The sequence below is a fragment of the Myotis myotis genome, unplaced genomic scaffold (assembly GCF_014108235.1).
Source record: "Myotis myotis isolate mMyoMyo1 unplaced genomic scaffold, mMyoMyo1.p scaffold_m19_p_10, whole genome shotgun sequence".
NCBI lineage: Eukaryota > Metazoa > Chordata > Mammalia > Chiroptera > Vespertilionidae > Myotis > Myotis myotis.
In genome coordinates, this window is record NW_023416314.1 from 44,641,659 (window position 1) to 44,658,141 (window position 16,483).

General features: G+C 37.2%; 1 protein-coding gene across 1 annotated transcript; it reads left to right on the forward strand.

Moving 5' to 3' along the window:
• Nucleotides 1–15,296: 15,296 nt before the first annotated feature.
• On the forward strand, nt 15,297–16,250 carry LOC118663366 (olfactory receptor 10A5). The gene has a single exon (XM_036322881.1). The coding sequence runs from the start codon at nt 15,297–15,299 to the stop codon at nt 16,248–16,250; it is 954 nt and encodes a 317-aa protein (XP_036178774.1).
• The last annotated feature ends 233 nt before the right edge of the window (nt 16,251–16,483 follow it).

A 16,483-nucleotide genomic window follows, 5' to 3' on the forward strand; every position in this document is an offset into this window, starting at 1 on the left:
CTCTCTCTCTCTCTCTGAAATAAATAAAAACATATTTTAAATTTTTTAAAAGATTTATGCAATTGTTCATGAGCCACAACTCAGTGCAACACAGAATTACTTTTTCATCGCAGGTTTTGAAGTCCTCCAACAAATGACATTAACCTGAGTCGAAAGCTCAGAGGAAGACTGAAGCTGCTCTGGACTGCACCCACTCCTGTGAGCCTGCAGGCCAGCAGGGACTTGGGTTTCAAAGCTGGCCTGCTTGCCAAGATGAGTTCATTCAGAGTTATGGCTCTGCAGCCTGAGTTCCAATGCAATTAGCCCTCTCCCTAGATCTGATTCTGTCTATTCACCTAAGCTCTCCCTCAAGGCCTCAGGCGAGGCCACTGGGAGCCTCAGTGATCGGTGCTCCCTGAACAGCAGTGTGGCTCATTAACAACTTTTTAATGAGGTCATAGTCTGTGACTGCTCACTAATAAGCTGGTTAGCCTGCAACCCCAGGGGTGGAGGAAACTGAGAACCGAAGCCAGTGAGAACAGAGCTCAGCCTGCGGATAGTTGCCTCAGAGGCGAGAAGAACTAACTTCCCTTAGTAGACTCCTAGGCTTTACTCTGAGGTCTCCAGAGCCCCCACCCCCCACCCCCCGCCCGCCAGATCTGAGACTTTGATTCCGCAGATGGAGGTCTAGAGGGGCCAGAGCCGTGGGTAGGAAGAATTACAACGGTCGAACAATCTCAGGCTTGGACCAGCTCTTGGTCTCGAGATATTCCTGAGGAAATCAAATGTTCTTCAGGCATGCATGCATTTATTTATTTATTTATTTATTTATTTATTTATTTATTTAATGCTTGTGTAAATGGAATATTGCTTTTGAAGATTTCTGTCGTCTTGCCATTTGTAACCATGAATTCCCTTGCTCTTCTCCATACATGTCCAAATGCAGATTTTTTTGGTATTTTTTTTCAAGTCTTTTAAAACTATATTTGTCCTGAGGGTTCAATGGTGGGCACCCTTCTCTCCTCCTGGTGTACTATCTCTTAGAGATCTCATCCATTGTCAGGGTTTCAACAAATTATTTCTGTGGAGATGTGGGTATTGACTTGTACCCCACCAGGATTATTGTTAAAGTCTCCTAATTCCTCTCCCAGCCTTCAGTCATGCTGTAGACTTTCATATACTCCTCATTCCAATGCAATCTCCTTAGCCTCTCTAAAGTCCTTTCTAAATACACATCTGATCATCTATAATTGTCATGCTTAAAATCTGTACAATCACCCTTATCTTCAGAATTAAACTATTATTTTAGCATGTCATACAAGCCTCCTTATAATTAAGCTCTAGTTTATCTTTCCCATTTCAGTTCTTACCATACCCCAAGGGTATAGGAATATTCAACTACTGTCATAGGAACTGTTTTTCCCCTATACCATGCAGTCCTAGTTTCTCTAATTATAGTCTTTTTTAAAATTAGCCTCAACAATTTGGAGTCTGAAAAACCAGTGTTCAGATCCTGTGTCTTCTATTTATCACCTATGGAAGTTTACACAAATTACTCTAAATTTCTACTCCTCCATTTCCTTATCTGTGAATGAATTGTTGATTACTTTATGATTCTTTCTATTCTTTAGTATTTATTGCAATTTAAAATAGGATATTAATTATGCAAAATTCTCAATTACTTTGGTATTAATTATAACATAGGTAAATTATTAGGTTCCCTCCTTTTCCCAGAGGTCAAAGTAAAGAAAGGAATTAACATATATTTATTGTCAAATAGAGTTATCTATCATATGTAATAAAAGCCTAATATGCTAAGTGTACAACTGTTCGTTTGACCATTCAACCAGTTGCTATGACATGCACTGACCACCAGAAGGCAGACGCTCTGACTAGTAGGTTAGCTTGCTGCTGGGGTCTCACCGATCAGGACTGGGTGAGACAGGCCAGACACGCCCTGGTGCCCTTCCTCGGTCCCTTCCCAGCCCTGATCATGCACCAGTGAGGTCCCTCGGCCTGGCCTGTGCCCTCTAGCAATCCAGGACCCCTTGGGGGATGTCAGAGAGCCAGTTTCAGCCTGATCCCTGCAGGCCAGGCCGAGGGACCCTACTGGTGCACAGGGGCCTCTAGTTGATAAATAAAGTATCATTTACTCATCACAGGTATTATCAGGATGTATAGAACAGGACAACGGAACAATCAGTGTCAGAGCTTACATTTGAATCCAGGTCTGTTTGACTCCAAAATATGTCCTTTCAGTATAGCTTATGCCGTCTCTAAAATATGAAGGCAGGAGTCTGGCTGGCCTGGCTCAGTTGTTGAGCATTGACCTATGAACCAGGAGGTTGTGGTTCAATTCCCAGTCAAGGCACATGCCTGGGTTGAAGGCTCAATCCCCAGAGGGGGCTTGCAAGAGGCAGCCAATCAATGATTCTTTCTCATCATTGGTGTTTCTAACTCTCTCTCCATCTCCCTTCTTCTTTGAAATCAATAAAAATAATTTTTAAATATGAAAGCAGGAACTATAAAGAAGTTAGAAGGAAATGAATGCTATGTAACATGGAAGACCAAGAGGTCTCAAGAGGATCATAGAAGAAAAGGAACTTTGAGACCAATATGTAGAGAGAGGATCTATATAGTACATGGCCATATATATATGTAGTTATATATAGTTTAGCTATATATATGTTTATATATATGTTTATATATATGTTCATATCTACACTAACAAAAGACAAAGATGCTAATTCATCATACCTTCGCTACGCCCACCAGCCAATCAGAAGAGTATGCAAATTAACCCAACAAAGATGGTGGTTAATTTGCATACACAGGTGCCAAGCGAAGACTGAAGACAGTGTAGAACAGTGATGGCGAACCTTTTGAGCTCGGCGTGTCAGCATTTTGAAAACCCTAACTTAACTCTGATGCCGTGTCACATATAGAAATTTTTTGATATTTGCAACCATAGTAAAACAAAGACTTATATTTTTGATATTTATTTTATATATTTAAATGCCATTTAACAAAGAAAAATCAACCAAAAAAATGAGTTCATGTCTCACCTCTGACACGTGTGTCGTAGGTTCGCCATCACTGGTGTAGAAGGAAGCCAAGCACTGCAGAAGAGGGCCCAGCAGCAGAGAAGGGAACAGATCGGAGGTAGCAGAGACGGGAGCGAAGCTGAGGCAGTGGACACGGGAGGGAGCAAAGTGGTGGAGAAGAGAGGGGGCGAGGCAGCCGACATGGGAGGGAGGTGAAGCAGAGGACACGGGTGGGAGCCGGGGAGGCGGGGAAGGGAGGGAGCCAAGGCGGCGGAGAAGGAAGCAAAGCCCGCCTCGGTGGGCTTCGCTCCCTTCTCTGTTTTGTTCCTGTCTCAGGAAGCCCTATTCTTGCAGGAATCTCCCTGCAATGAGCTTCTAGTATATATATATATATAAAACTATTTCTTTGGGATAACTGAAAGGACTAATAAAGTTAATTTAATTTTCTAAATAAAGCAACATGAAACAGAATGCCTTAAAAAACAGGTAGACATTGTTATTAAATATTTATATCTTTATTCATTTCCTCTGTCTAGAATTCCTGTCTCTCACCCCATACTCTCCATACATACCAAATTGACTTCTACTCATTAAGGTTAAACGCTAATATTTTCCTTCTATTAATCTCTCACTGATTCCTCTAGTTCCAAGCACACCCTCCTTGCACACATATGGTATCATGTATATATCACCGTTAAGCATTAAAGACATTATATTTGTATTTTTATATACATAAAGGACACAGTAAGGAGAGTTTATCATTCATGTTTATATTTCTGAGGCCTAGTCCAGTGCCTGGTGTAGAGTAAGTGTGCAAAAATGGATGCATAATCCCCAAACTATTTCCCTAGGCCTGACTTCTCACTGAAATGTGTATTTCATATTTACAACTGCCACCAAGATATTTCTGCATAAATGTCAAGAAGCTTCTGTTTCTGTGAGTGAGACAGATAAGAACACAAATGGCTATAGAACAAAAAGACAGTGCCGTGTAAAGTGCTATCCTATATAATAAAAGGGTAATATGCAAATTGACCAAACGAAGAAACAACCAGTTGTTGGGGGGTGGGGCTAGAGAGCGGGCAGCGCCAGGCTAGCTAGGCAGGTGCCAGGAGGCAGAGGGAGGGAATGGCGATGGGGGAGGGGGGCGCGGCAAATAGCAATATTAAAATATTTCTTCTAATTAATTCACTTTCAATGTGCATGAATTCGTGCACTGGGCCACTAGTATTATTTATAATTCTGCACTTTGATAAATGCTATTATAGACATGTTCACCCAATCTTCTAATCCTGCTCATTCTTTCTTGGCAATATTCTTGTTACTCTAACCTTGTCTCAATTCCAATTTCCATTGCCACTGCCACTATACAGCATTATATGACACTTTATTTCTAAATCCTATATAATAAAAGGCTAATATGCAAATCAACTGAATGGTGGAACGACCAGTCAGTATGACATGCACTGACCACCAAGGGGCAGATTCTCAATGCAGGAGCTGACCCCTGGTGGTCAGTGCACTCCCACAGGGGGAGCACCGCTCAACCAGAAGCTGGGCTCATGGCTGGTAAGCACAGCGGTGGTGGTGGGAGCCTCTCCCATCTCTGCAGCAGTACTAAGGATATCCGACTGACGGCTTAGGCCCGTTCTCCATAACCCGTCAGTTGGACATCCCCCGAGGGCTCCCAGACTGCAAGAGGGTGCAGGCCAGACTGAGGGGAACCCCCCCACCACCACCAAGTGTACAAATTTCATGCACCGGGCTTCTAGTTACTATTATAAGTGCTTTCTCACTGTTCTCGTTGCTTCCATACTCGCTTCCCAATTCTTCTTTACACTTACTACCAAGTACTGTATTTACAGGGCTGAGCAAAACAGAGTCCCTGCCCTCAGGGACATTATAGTTCAAAGGAGAGACAAGATATTAAACAAGTACACAAATAAATATAAAATTACAAATTTATATCATCACTATGAAGGAAAAAAACATAATGCACTTAGAAAAAATAGAAGGAGAAAGTCTTAATTTGCATTCAGATCAGAAAAGATTTCACTGAGGAAGTGGAATTTAAAGTGGTATCAGAAGAGTGTATAGGAGTTAACCAGGTAAAAACAAAGAGGAATAATATACAAAGCAAAAGGATTAGTATATACAAAGACTCTAAGTCAGTTATTGTAGAAATGGTGTTGGTGGCAGTAATAGTAATGATGTTGATCATTCTATAATCAATAGAATGTCCCTTCCCCTCCTTGATGGCAACCTTCAAGTTCCAGGCCAAATACTAGTAGTATCTTGGTGGAATCTTATCATAAATGACATTTTTCTACACTTTATATTTAATTTCCTTCTTACAACAGGTATTGGGCATTTTATACATGAGAAACTGGGTCATTGAATAATTTTCTCCTGGTCATGAGGTTAGAAATCAGCAGAGGAAACCAGAAGATTATTTTTGTTTTGTCTGAAATGTCTATTTTTTTAAATTAAAAATTCAAATACTTACACATGATAAAAATTTAACCAGACTCCACTCCTTCTCCTGGAGGCAGAGATTAATTCCTCTCCGTTGCACATAGGTTAGACTTAGTAACTTGCTCCTAAGTAATAGCGTATGTAAAGGGAATAGTAATGTCATGTTAATATCATGCACACCCTAATGTGATGTGATGAGAAGCGCAATGCACCCTAATGGTATTATTCCCAATCTTAAAAAAAGCGGAACCATGAAAAAACAACATATAACCATAACTGAGTAACAATCTACAAAATACTTGACCAGTCCTCCAGAGTGCCACTTAGTGTCACACTGTGAAAATATCACAAATTAGAGAAAAGTAAGGATATATAACAACTAAATGCAATATGTTATCTTGGATTGACTCCTGGTACAGAAAACAGATAAGTGTGGGAAAACTGATCAAATTTAAATAAGGCCTATTGTTTAGTTAATAGTGTTGTACCAATGTTAATTCTTTAGTTCTGACAAATGAACAATGTTTATGTAAGATGTTAATATCAATGGAATTTGGATGGAGTGTTAAAATGAATTCTCACCATCTTTGTAACTCTTTTATACATCTAAAATAATTTCAAAATGAACAAGGTTTTAAATATACTTTTATTGATTTCAGAGTGGAAGGGAGATGGAGAGAGAGATAGAAGCATAAATGATGAGAGAATCATCGATTGGCTGCCTCCTGCTGGCCTCTTGCTGGGGATCAAGCCTGCAATCCAGGCATGTGCCCCAACCAGAAATCTAGCAGTGAGCTCCGGACACTCATCCGCTGAGACACACTAGCCAAGCTGAAAAATGTTTTAAGTAAAAAATCCAATCAGTTAAGAATTATATACAATTAAAAGTAAATTTCCCTCTCAAGGGTGACCTCTCCACCCCATTTCCTTGCCCAGAAGCAACTATCCTTGCCCAGAAGCAACTATTATCAATTTCTTATGTATCCTTACAGAAATATTTTAATAGTAAACTTTACATATATATTTGAAATTTTATCTTTATAAAATAGATGCAGCTAATGTGGTGTGATGTGTATATGGTGTTCATCCTGATTTTTAAGTAAACTTTAAAATTGTTAAGCATCATAAACCTGAGAGATCCAGTGCTGGTATTAAATTTACATAACTCCGACTTCAAATTTAATGCTTTATTCTACACAATACTGTTTCCTCTAGCCTTGAATTTGCTTCTCTTTTCTTGAACTTTAATGTTGGCATCTGAAGTTTATCATGCTCTCTCAAAGGACAATAGATTCAAGAAAGGTCAGGTCCCCATGAGGAAAGGAAGGAAGAGGAGCTAAGGTGAGCCCAATAACACCTGGGGGAAAATACAAGTGCCAGCTCTTCAACTGGCCCCAGGACAAAAGAAGCACTGCTGGAAATAACTCTCTTAATCAGATTGGGAGTATGGCCAACCTATGTAGTCTAGTCACACCTGAGAGAAGGGAGCAGGGACCTGGTTTCAGGTCCAGCCATTAATGGCCCATCCAAGGCAGAGAGTAAGACTTCCTTGGTTCCTCTTCTGGTTCTTCTGATAACAGAGCTGGAGCTCTTCAAATACTCGAGGACATGCATGCAACATGGGTGTTAGGCAGAGCTGAACAAAGAAGATCTCCCTACTGGGCATAGGTAAGGCTCCTTACCGTGGGCCAGATCAGCCAAGGGTCCCTCTCTGGGCTCAGTTGCTAGACTGAACAAAGTTTGAGCAGGGTTTGGTGGGCCACCTAATTCTATTCCTGTGTCCACACTGGAAAGATCTCATCAGTATCTTTCTCCTCTGGGCTTCATTTTCTTCTTTCTGTGTCATAAGATAAGTGAGAGCTGAGACCACAGAAAGACTGAGATTACCAAGGTCATTTTCCAACTCTGTCCCCTAAAGTTTTCTGGTTAGGAAGTTTCCAGATCCTGCAGCCTCAACAGGATATAAATTTCCTCCATTTTTTACTTCCCTCTAATTAATGTAGGGAAGACCTGCCTCCGTGGAACGTTCGTGAGACAAAGGATATCAGAGTACACTATTTCTTTAGGACAATTCTATGGGTGTAGAAGGCCTAGAAGAGTGGGCCCCTGCTCCTGGGACAGTAAGTCAAATAATTATCAGAGGGATGTTCCGGTGAAAGTTTGGAGGAACTGGTAAGAAGCCGGTGGGCCTGCCATGAGCCAGCAGGTTCTGTGATGTCTTCCACCCTCGAGCCAGGTGCCATCTCTTCTTCCCCAGTAGTTTCCAGCAGTTCTAGGGGAAATCCCAACAGTCTCTTTCATTTCTCCTCCCTCCTCCTTCTCAATCCTTCTCCACCAACACCACACACGACAATTTGTCCTGACATGGAACTTCTAATGAAAGTGGAATTCTGACTAAAGGAAGAGCAGTATGGGAAAAAGTAAGAACTTTAATGATGAATGGAAGCACTGGGAAGAATGAACTTTGTCAAAGTCATGTATTCACTCACTCAATTAGTTATCCCAAAGCACATATTCACAGCTTATCAGGATGGACACTGAGCTTCCTCTATAAATATAACTAAGACAGGTCATGCTCTGAAGGAGTTTATAGATTGAGATGTAAATAGGTAATTATAATATCACATTAATAAAAAAAATTTTAAGAATAGGAAGACAGAGAAGATAATTAATTGTATCTGGAAACATCACATGAGAGACAGAGCTTTCTGAGTTTTGAGGATCAGAAAGAAGAAGTCAGCCAGGTGGAAGAGAGCGTGTGTATAGATAGAGACAATGCTACCTGCAAAAGTATAGACACACAAAAGTATTGAGCCCAATAAATGGTAAGAAGCTCAACACTGGAGCAGAGGAGGAAGAGAGGGATGTGGGGAACCAAAGATGACACTTAAGGTGTAGGTCAGTGGTCGGCAAATTGCGGCTCTTTGGCCCCTTAAGTATGGCCACAAAGTTTCAATCGCGCCCGCACGTGGTATTTTGTGGAAGAGCCACACTCAAGGGGTCACAGTTTGCCGACTACTGGTGTAGATTCTGTTCATTTTATATGCCTAGTTAAAAACCTTAGTGTTTTTTAAATTATATTTCTGATTATGGTTTTAAGTTCAGGCTCTGTCATTTACTCTGTATATAATTACAAAGTTTCTTAACTAAAAATTTATATATCTGTCTTAAATTTCCACTTATTCATCTCTAATACAAGGAGGATAATGATGGTGTGGGAAGAAAGTGAGAATGAAAAAAGCACAAAGCATAAATGTATTATATACTTGGTACATATTGCCAGCTTCATCAACATTGTGATCATCATCATTCTCCTTTTAATGTTTTTATTGCTTCTATAACAAATGTAGCTCACTGTAGAAAATTTGGAAATCCAGGAAAGTAAAAATAAGAAAATAAATCCTTTGCTTTTACCACCTGAAGTAGATCACTTTTAAATTTTGCATATACCCTTTCAGTCTTTTTACACAAGCATACATTTACAAAATTGGAAATTTATATGTGTGCAGTGTTGGTTTTTATGTTTTATTTAATATTATAAAATAATTATACTACACTATTAAACATTCTTCAAAATTACTTAAATGATTACATAGTTTCTTAAATACATAGTTTTTATTTATTTTTATTGAATTTTACTGGGATGATATTAGTTAATAAAATTATAAAGGTTTCAAGTACAGGCAGTCCTCGGGTTACGTCGGACTCAACGTACATCGTTTTGTGGTTACGTTGCCATCTCCCATTTATTTGTAAAAAAAAAAAGTTCCGTCATTTTGACGTATGTACATATGTGCTTTGTGTTTTTTATTATTTATTTACCACAAGTTAAGGTCAGGAATTGTAATCTTTCTTTTATTCTTTTTTTTACTGTTTCACTTCATTACTGCTGTGTGTGTGCTCCATGTGAGTGACATAGGTGCTTATGTAGGTGGGTTCCGACTTATGGCGAAAATTGCATTACATTGCACAGTAGGATCTCCGATGTAACCTGAGGACCTACTGTATACAATTCTCTAATACATCATCTGTATATTGAATTGTGTGTTTACCTCCCAGTCAAGTCTCTTTCCATCACCATTTATCCTCCCTTTAACCCCTTTTATCTTCCCCTTTCCCTCTGGTAATCCCCATACTGTTGTCTGTCTATGAGTTTTTTGCATTATCTATCATTGAATCATTAACTTATCTATTAATGATCATTATCAAGTTATGACTATAACAGCACTGAACAAAGTTATATGTAAAATCATTGCCTCCATCTCTTCCACCAGAAGGAGTTCTTGTATCAAAATGTGTGAACATTAAAGGATACTCACACAATTTACCAAATTGATTTTCAGAGAAAAAAAAATTATATTAATTTACACAGCCTTAAGCAAATAAGATATTGCTTAGTACACCATCCTTTACTAGCACTGAATATTATTCAATATTTCAAATTTGATAAAGAAATTGAATTTCAATGTTGATAATATTTTATTTTGTTACTAGCAAAATAGAGTAATTTTCATATGCTTACTAGCCATTGGCACCTTTTGATGGAATAAATCTTTATGTCTTCTATTTTTCTTTTGGGGTGATCATGTCTTTGTGAAAGTTGTTTATATGGTTCACTATATATTAGAAAGATATGTTTTATTATTTGTTGTCATTATTGCAAATATTTTCTCCAGTTTGTCATTTACATTTCCCTTTTGTTATGAATTGTTTTATGATGCATTTTATTCTTACTAATATTCAAGTAATTGTTCTTCAAATAAAAAGTAATACATTTTCACTGTGGCTAATATAAAAAATATAAAATGAAATGAAAATTTTAAACACTTGCAACTGTATCACTAAGATATTACAAAGAAGTAGAACTGAAATAGAACTTTATATATATATAAATCTTACATTAACCATACTAGGTTGTAGCCTACTTTATCAACATAGCAGAACTTAGTGAATAGTTTCTCATGCCGTTTGATTATTTATAATTTTAAATTATTCACTGCATTTCATAGTATAAATATAACACAGCTTATTTCACCAATCTGCTATTTTTATGTATTTATATTATCCTTACTTGTTTATTTCTTTCAATGCTATTATGAATAAAGTTAAGAGGCGCATTCTGATAGATAAAATCTGCACGTAATCTAAAATGGAATACATAGAATTGCTAGTTCAAAGTCTCTTGAATATATTCTGTGCAATCCACTTCTCATTTGGAACTACACTGTTTAAATGTTTATATTTTTTCACTTTTACACAAAATAAATATCCTATTTTAAAATTTTAAAGAAAAATTAATCTTTTAAAAATTGTTTGATTTCTTATAACTTTGAACTTTTTTCTCTTCTTTGACATTTGATTTCTGATTATGTGAATTCAACAATTATAGATTTACCTAATTTTCTCTTGGTTAATCTGTAACACTCTCTTAACATTTATCTTGTAAATATTGTCTCCATTTGGAATTTTTACATGGACTTTTTGCATCTATACTCAGAAGTGAGCTTAATCTATGGGGATTTTTATATGTACTATATTTTTTAATTCTGGAAAAAATGTTATTGTCACAATTACAGAGTATAATAATTGAATGACCATTTTAAAATTGATATTTGCATGATAATGTCTGTTTTCAAATATTACTTTCAAACTACATATCTAATTACATGTGCTACGAGTTCCTTGTAAGCAATATATAGTTGGGTCATGTTTTTCAATCCACTTTGCCAATCTCTGTCCTTTAGTTGTATATTTGGAATATTTGCACTTAATATAATTATCGATATGTTAGAGCTTAATCTGCCATTTTATTTTTTGTTTTCTGTTTGTTCTCTCATTTTTCTGTTTTCTTTTTTCCTTTCCTTTCTTTAAGTTACTTGAATATTATTATTCCATTTTGATTTATCTGTAGTGTTTTTAATAGATTTCTTTGTATCAGTTCTTTAGTGACTGCTGTAGACATTGCAATATATGTACATAATTTATCACAGTCTATCAATGTGGTCATTTTATCAGTTTAAGTGAATTGAGAAACCTAACCTTCCTTTACATCCCTTTGACCATCCTGTTTATAATACAATTCTCATAAATATTTCTTCTAAATACATTTAGAACCATATCGGATAGTATTACACATTTGCTTCAACCACCAATCATCATTTTGAAAACTCAAGAGAAGAAAAGTCTATTATATCTATTCATTTTTTTGGTTTGGGTACCATGTTACCAGGACGTTTTGAGTATGTAGCATTATAAGACTCCGAATTTTATGTAAGCCTTTATTTTAGCTGGCTTCCTTTAACATCGCCCTTGCAGAGAAAGGAGGTGGGAGTGCCACTGCATTGCTGCCAGGATTGGGGGGAAGTCCAGGCTTCCCACAATGTCTTCACTGTCATCAAGATAGTGGGCTTTGTTTTTGCTTGGCAGGGATGAAAGTCCTGGCTTCCCAGGACTTCTCTAATACCACCGCAGCAGATGTGTTGGGGCATCTATACAGCTGCTGAGGGTAGAAGTCTCAGTTTCTCACTCAAACTTTTCTGTTGTGGGTCAGAATGGGGCCACAGTTACTGTTTTGTTTTTTCATATATGTATATATGTTACATATATATGTATACATATATATGTTTATATGGTGTTTAGCTGGAGTAGATGGGTTATTGTTTAAAAATCTTACTATACTGGTTATTTTTGGGTCCTTAGGATAATCAGAGCAGACTTTTGTTCAAGTATTTTTTTCTGTGCCTCTTGGCATTTTAATGTTGCTCATATGTTCAGCCCCAAGTCTGGGACATAATGAGGCAAAAAAACCCCAAACAAACAAACAAAAAAAAACACCAGGAAACTAATCACCATGATTTTCCTTGGGTTCTGAAGTGCCTCGCTGGTCTACCTTCTTCTCTCCACCTTTCAGAATCTTATGTCTCTTTCACATATAATATCTAGAGTTTTTAGTTATACTAGTGGGAAAAATAAGGAAAAGTGTATCTACCCCATTTTCCTAGAAACAGAGGTTTCCTGGTTTATTTTTTTTCCTTTGTAGTTGGGCTAGAGTTTTTGTTTGGTTGTAGTTTAGAGAGAGGTTTTCAATTTTGTTTTGTTTTGCTTTTGTCATTTTCTAGGCTTGTAACTAAATAGAAATTTTCACTATCCTAAAAATGAAAAACAAAATCTTTCGTTAATGTAAAGACAGATGTTTGTGTGACTCTTTAAAAAGGAATTTGTTTTGTGTTTAGGAATTCCTTCAGTTCAAACAGTCACGTCTTCCTGTAGCTCAGAGGTGTTTATTCTCCCCTGGTACTTCTTTAAAGATTGTCTTTCTTCTCTCTCCTTTGTTATGTCATTCTGGAATACCTATTAGATTAATTTTATTTCCTGTATTTTACTTCATTATTCTCCTCATTATTTTTATCTTTTTTATAATTTTTCTCAGTAATTTGAGTATAGTTTCTCAAACTTCTTTTCTAATTTACTGATTCAGTTTTTTACATTTCCAGCAATATATTTTACAGCCTTTAATTCAATAATCATGATCCCACACCACCATCTCAGGTGGTCTTGTCTGAGCCTTTTATTATTGATCCTTTTATTATTCTTTTTTTAAACTTGTATTTGGTTTTTCTGAAGTTGGGCTCAAAACTTTAGATATGCTGCATTTAACTTTTAGTGCTTCAAAGACATCTTAGATCAGTTTGACTATTACTGTTGGGTAGGAGTCTATTTTCCTATGTGAATATTTTGGAATTTTAAATATAACATTGAAATTTAAATTATTCATCAAAACGTGATAAATATGTAGCTTCTCTTCGTTACCTATCCTCTTTTTGAAAATGGAATATAAGTGAAAACAGAACTGGAGAATAAACATACCACTGGTCTTCTTGACCCCAGGCATTCAGCTTTAATCCCTCCCTAACTCCTCCCTATTCCATCCATTCTCACAACCGTATCAGAGTGGTCTTTCTGTATGACATATATGACAATGCCACTCCCTCGCTTCAAATATTCAGAGGGCTCTCTCTATCTATAGAATAAGGTCCAAATTCCTTCACAAAAAAATAAAATTCTATTGATATAACATACCCAAAACACATACAGCATACTTGTTTCTCTTCTACTTTGTGTCAATAATTGTTTTATCTATTCCTAATAATGTTTTTATTTCTGTTATTAAAATTTTAATTTTCTTAGAATAGTTTCTAACCATATCTAATTCCTTTTTAATTTAGGTCAGCTTCTCAGTCAATACAATTTTCCAACTTTATCTCATAATTTCTTCATTAGAACTCAACATTTTAAATTACCAAAATAACAAAAAAAGAAGAGCTTCTTGATAATCATTTGATATTAGAAAAAAAATACAGAATGGGGATCCAGTTGATTCTTGGGAGCCTCCTGAACATTTTTACAGTATATATATATGGTGTATAGCATAATGGTTTGACTTACATATATTAGGAAATGATTACCACAACCAGGGTAGTTAACATCTATCATCTCATATAGATACAATAAAATGAAAAAAAAAAATTCTCCTTGTGATGAGACCTCTTAGTATCTACTCTCCTAACCATTTTCTTATATATATCTTATATCAGTGTAAACTGCAGTCATTATGTAATGCATTGCATTCCTAGCACTTATTTATCCTATATCTCGAACTTTATACATTTTGACCACCTTCCTCCAATTCTCCCACCCCTTAGCTCCCACTTCTGGTAACCACAAATCTGATCTCTTTCTTTGGGTTGTGTTTTTCTGTTTTTGTATTCTTTTGTTCAGATCCCACATATGAGATGTATTTGTCTTTCTCTGTCTGACTTGTTTTACTTAGCATAATGTCCTCATGGTTCATTTATGTTGTTTAAAATGACAGAATTTCCTTATTTTTATGGCTGAATAGTATTTTATTGTCTATCTGACTTCTGTATCTATTCATCTATCAATCAATACTTAGATTGTTTCCACCTCCTGAGCATCTTGATGTTAATGCTGTTGATTCTCTTGGTTCTTTTTTTCACTGTATTCACTGTGTTGTGACAGAAATCCCAATTCTAATTCTCTTAAGCATTAAGGAGTTAGTCCTCAGATCACGGCAGAATAGTCGATGAAGAATGGTTCAGTAGAAATCAGAGGACTTTAGAATCCAATAGATGTGGTTTGAATTTCAGATTTATCATTTTAATTGCTATTCCTTAACTTCTCTATTATCAGTGTCCACACCTATTAAATGCACATATACGAGGGCAAAACACATGCAAATGTTAACTGTCTTCAATATATGCTAGCTCATCTTTATCTCTCAAATTCTAGCCAAGCAAGAAAGATTAATGAAGAGTAGAAAAATTATTAAATGCATTGTTCTATATTATAATTATAAATATATTTCTAAAATCTTGATAAATTGTATGTGCTTAATGAAATCACGAATGTTGGTTTATATTCTCCAAAGTTTAGGTGTTTGCAGGAATATCACTATCCCCTAAAATGGCCCCTTCGGTGGCCCCTTCAGGGACTCATGGTTCTAAAAGGGCGTGACCTTTATGTATATGTTGATTTACAAATAAGGAAATATCAGCTCCAAAAAATAACGCAGGCCTGTCTCAGAGCTTAAGCTCTAGCCATTTTCCTTTGTGTCTTTATTCTTAGACAATGCAAGGCCCTTCCTCATCTAACTGAAAACCTGACTTTGCCTCTGTCCCTGATACTAAGAAGGAATCTTAATTACAAATCTAGAATCTGAATTTTCTAATCAAGACTCTCTCTCTCCCTGACTCCAGCTGGGAATTCATTTCTGTAATTATGGTTGGAGGAAATTGGACAAGAGTAACTGAGTTTATTCTCGTGAGCTTCTCTTCCCTACCTACTGAATTGCAGTTGTTACTCTTCCTGACATTTCTAATTATCTACCTGGTCACCCTGATGGGAAACAGCCTCATCATTCTGGTTACCTTGGCAGACCCCATGCTACACAGTCCCATGTACTTCTTCCTCAGGAACTTGTCCTTCTTGGAGATTGGCTTCAACCTAGTCATTGTGCCCAAGATGCTGGGAACCCTACTTGCTCAGAACACAACCATCTCTTTCTCTGGGTGTGCCATACAGATGTATTTCTTCTTCTTCTTTGGAGTTGCTGAATGCTTCCTTCTGGCTATCATGGCATACGATCGCTATGTAGCCATCTGCAATCCCTTGCTTTACCCAGTCATCATGAACCAAAGGACACGTGCCAAACTGGCTCTTGCCTCTTGGTTTCCAGGCTTTCCCGTAGCTACTGTGCAGACCACATGGCTCTTCAGCTTCCCATTCTGTGGCACCAATAAGGTGAACCACTTCTTCTGTGACAGCCCACCTGTGCTGAGGCTGGTCTGTGCAGACACAGCACTGTTTGAGGTCTATGCGATTGTTGGAACCATTCTGGTCATCATGATACCCTGCTTGCTGGTCTTATGTTCCTACTCTCGAATCACTGCTGCCATCTTCAAGATTCCATCAGCTAAAGGGAAGCATAAAGCTTTTTCTACATGCTCCTCCCACCTCCTTGTTGTCTCTCTTTTCTATGTATCTTCAAGCCTCACCTACTTCCGGCCTAAGTCCAATAATTCTCCTGAGAGCAAGAAGCTGCTATCATTGTTCTACACTGTTGTGACTCCCATGTTGAACCCCATCATCTACAGCCTGAGAAATAACGAGGTGAAGAATGCCCTCAGCCGGACCTTCCGCAAGGCTCTGGGACTTAGAAACTACATGCTGTAGGCATTAAGAGATAAGACTAAAGTTTATTGAATGGCAAACAATCAATTTTATATTTGGGATTACTCTCTTTATATCTCCGTTGGGATGAAACCCAGCTGTTGAAATGACTGCTGGGAAGCTCGGTAGACAGAAAACAGCACTACCATCTGGAAAACTCCTCTGCCTGCCCACTGTAGACTTACATTCTTTTTCTTATTGGTACTTCAACACTTCTGTATCAAGTAATTCCAGAT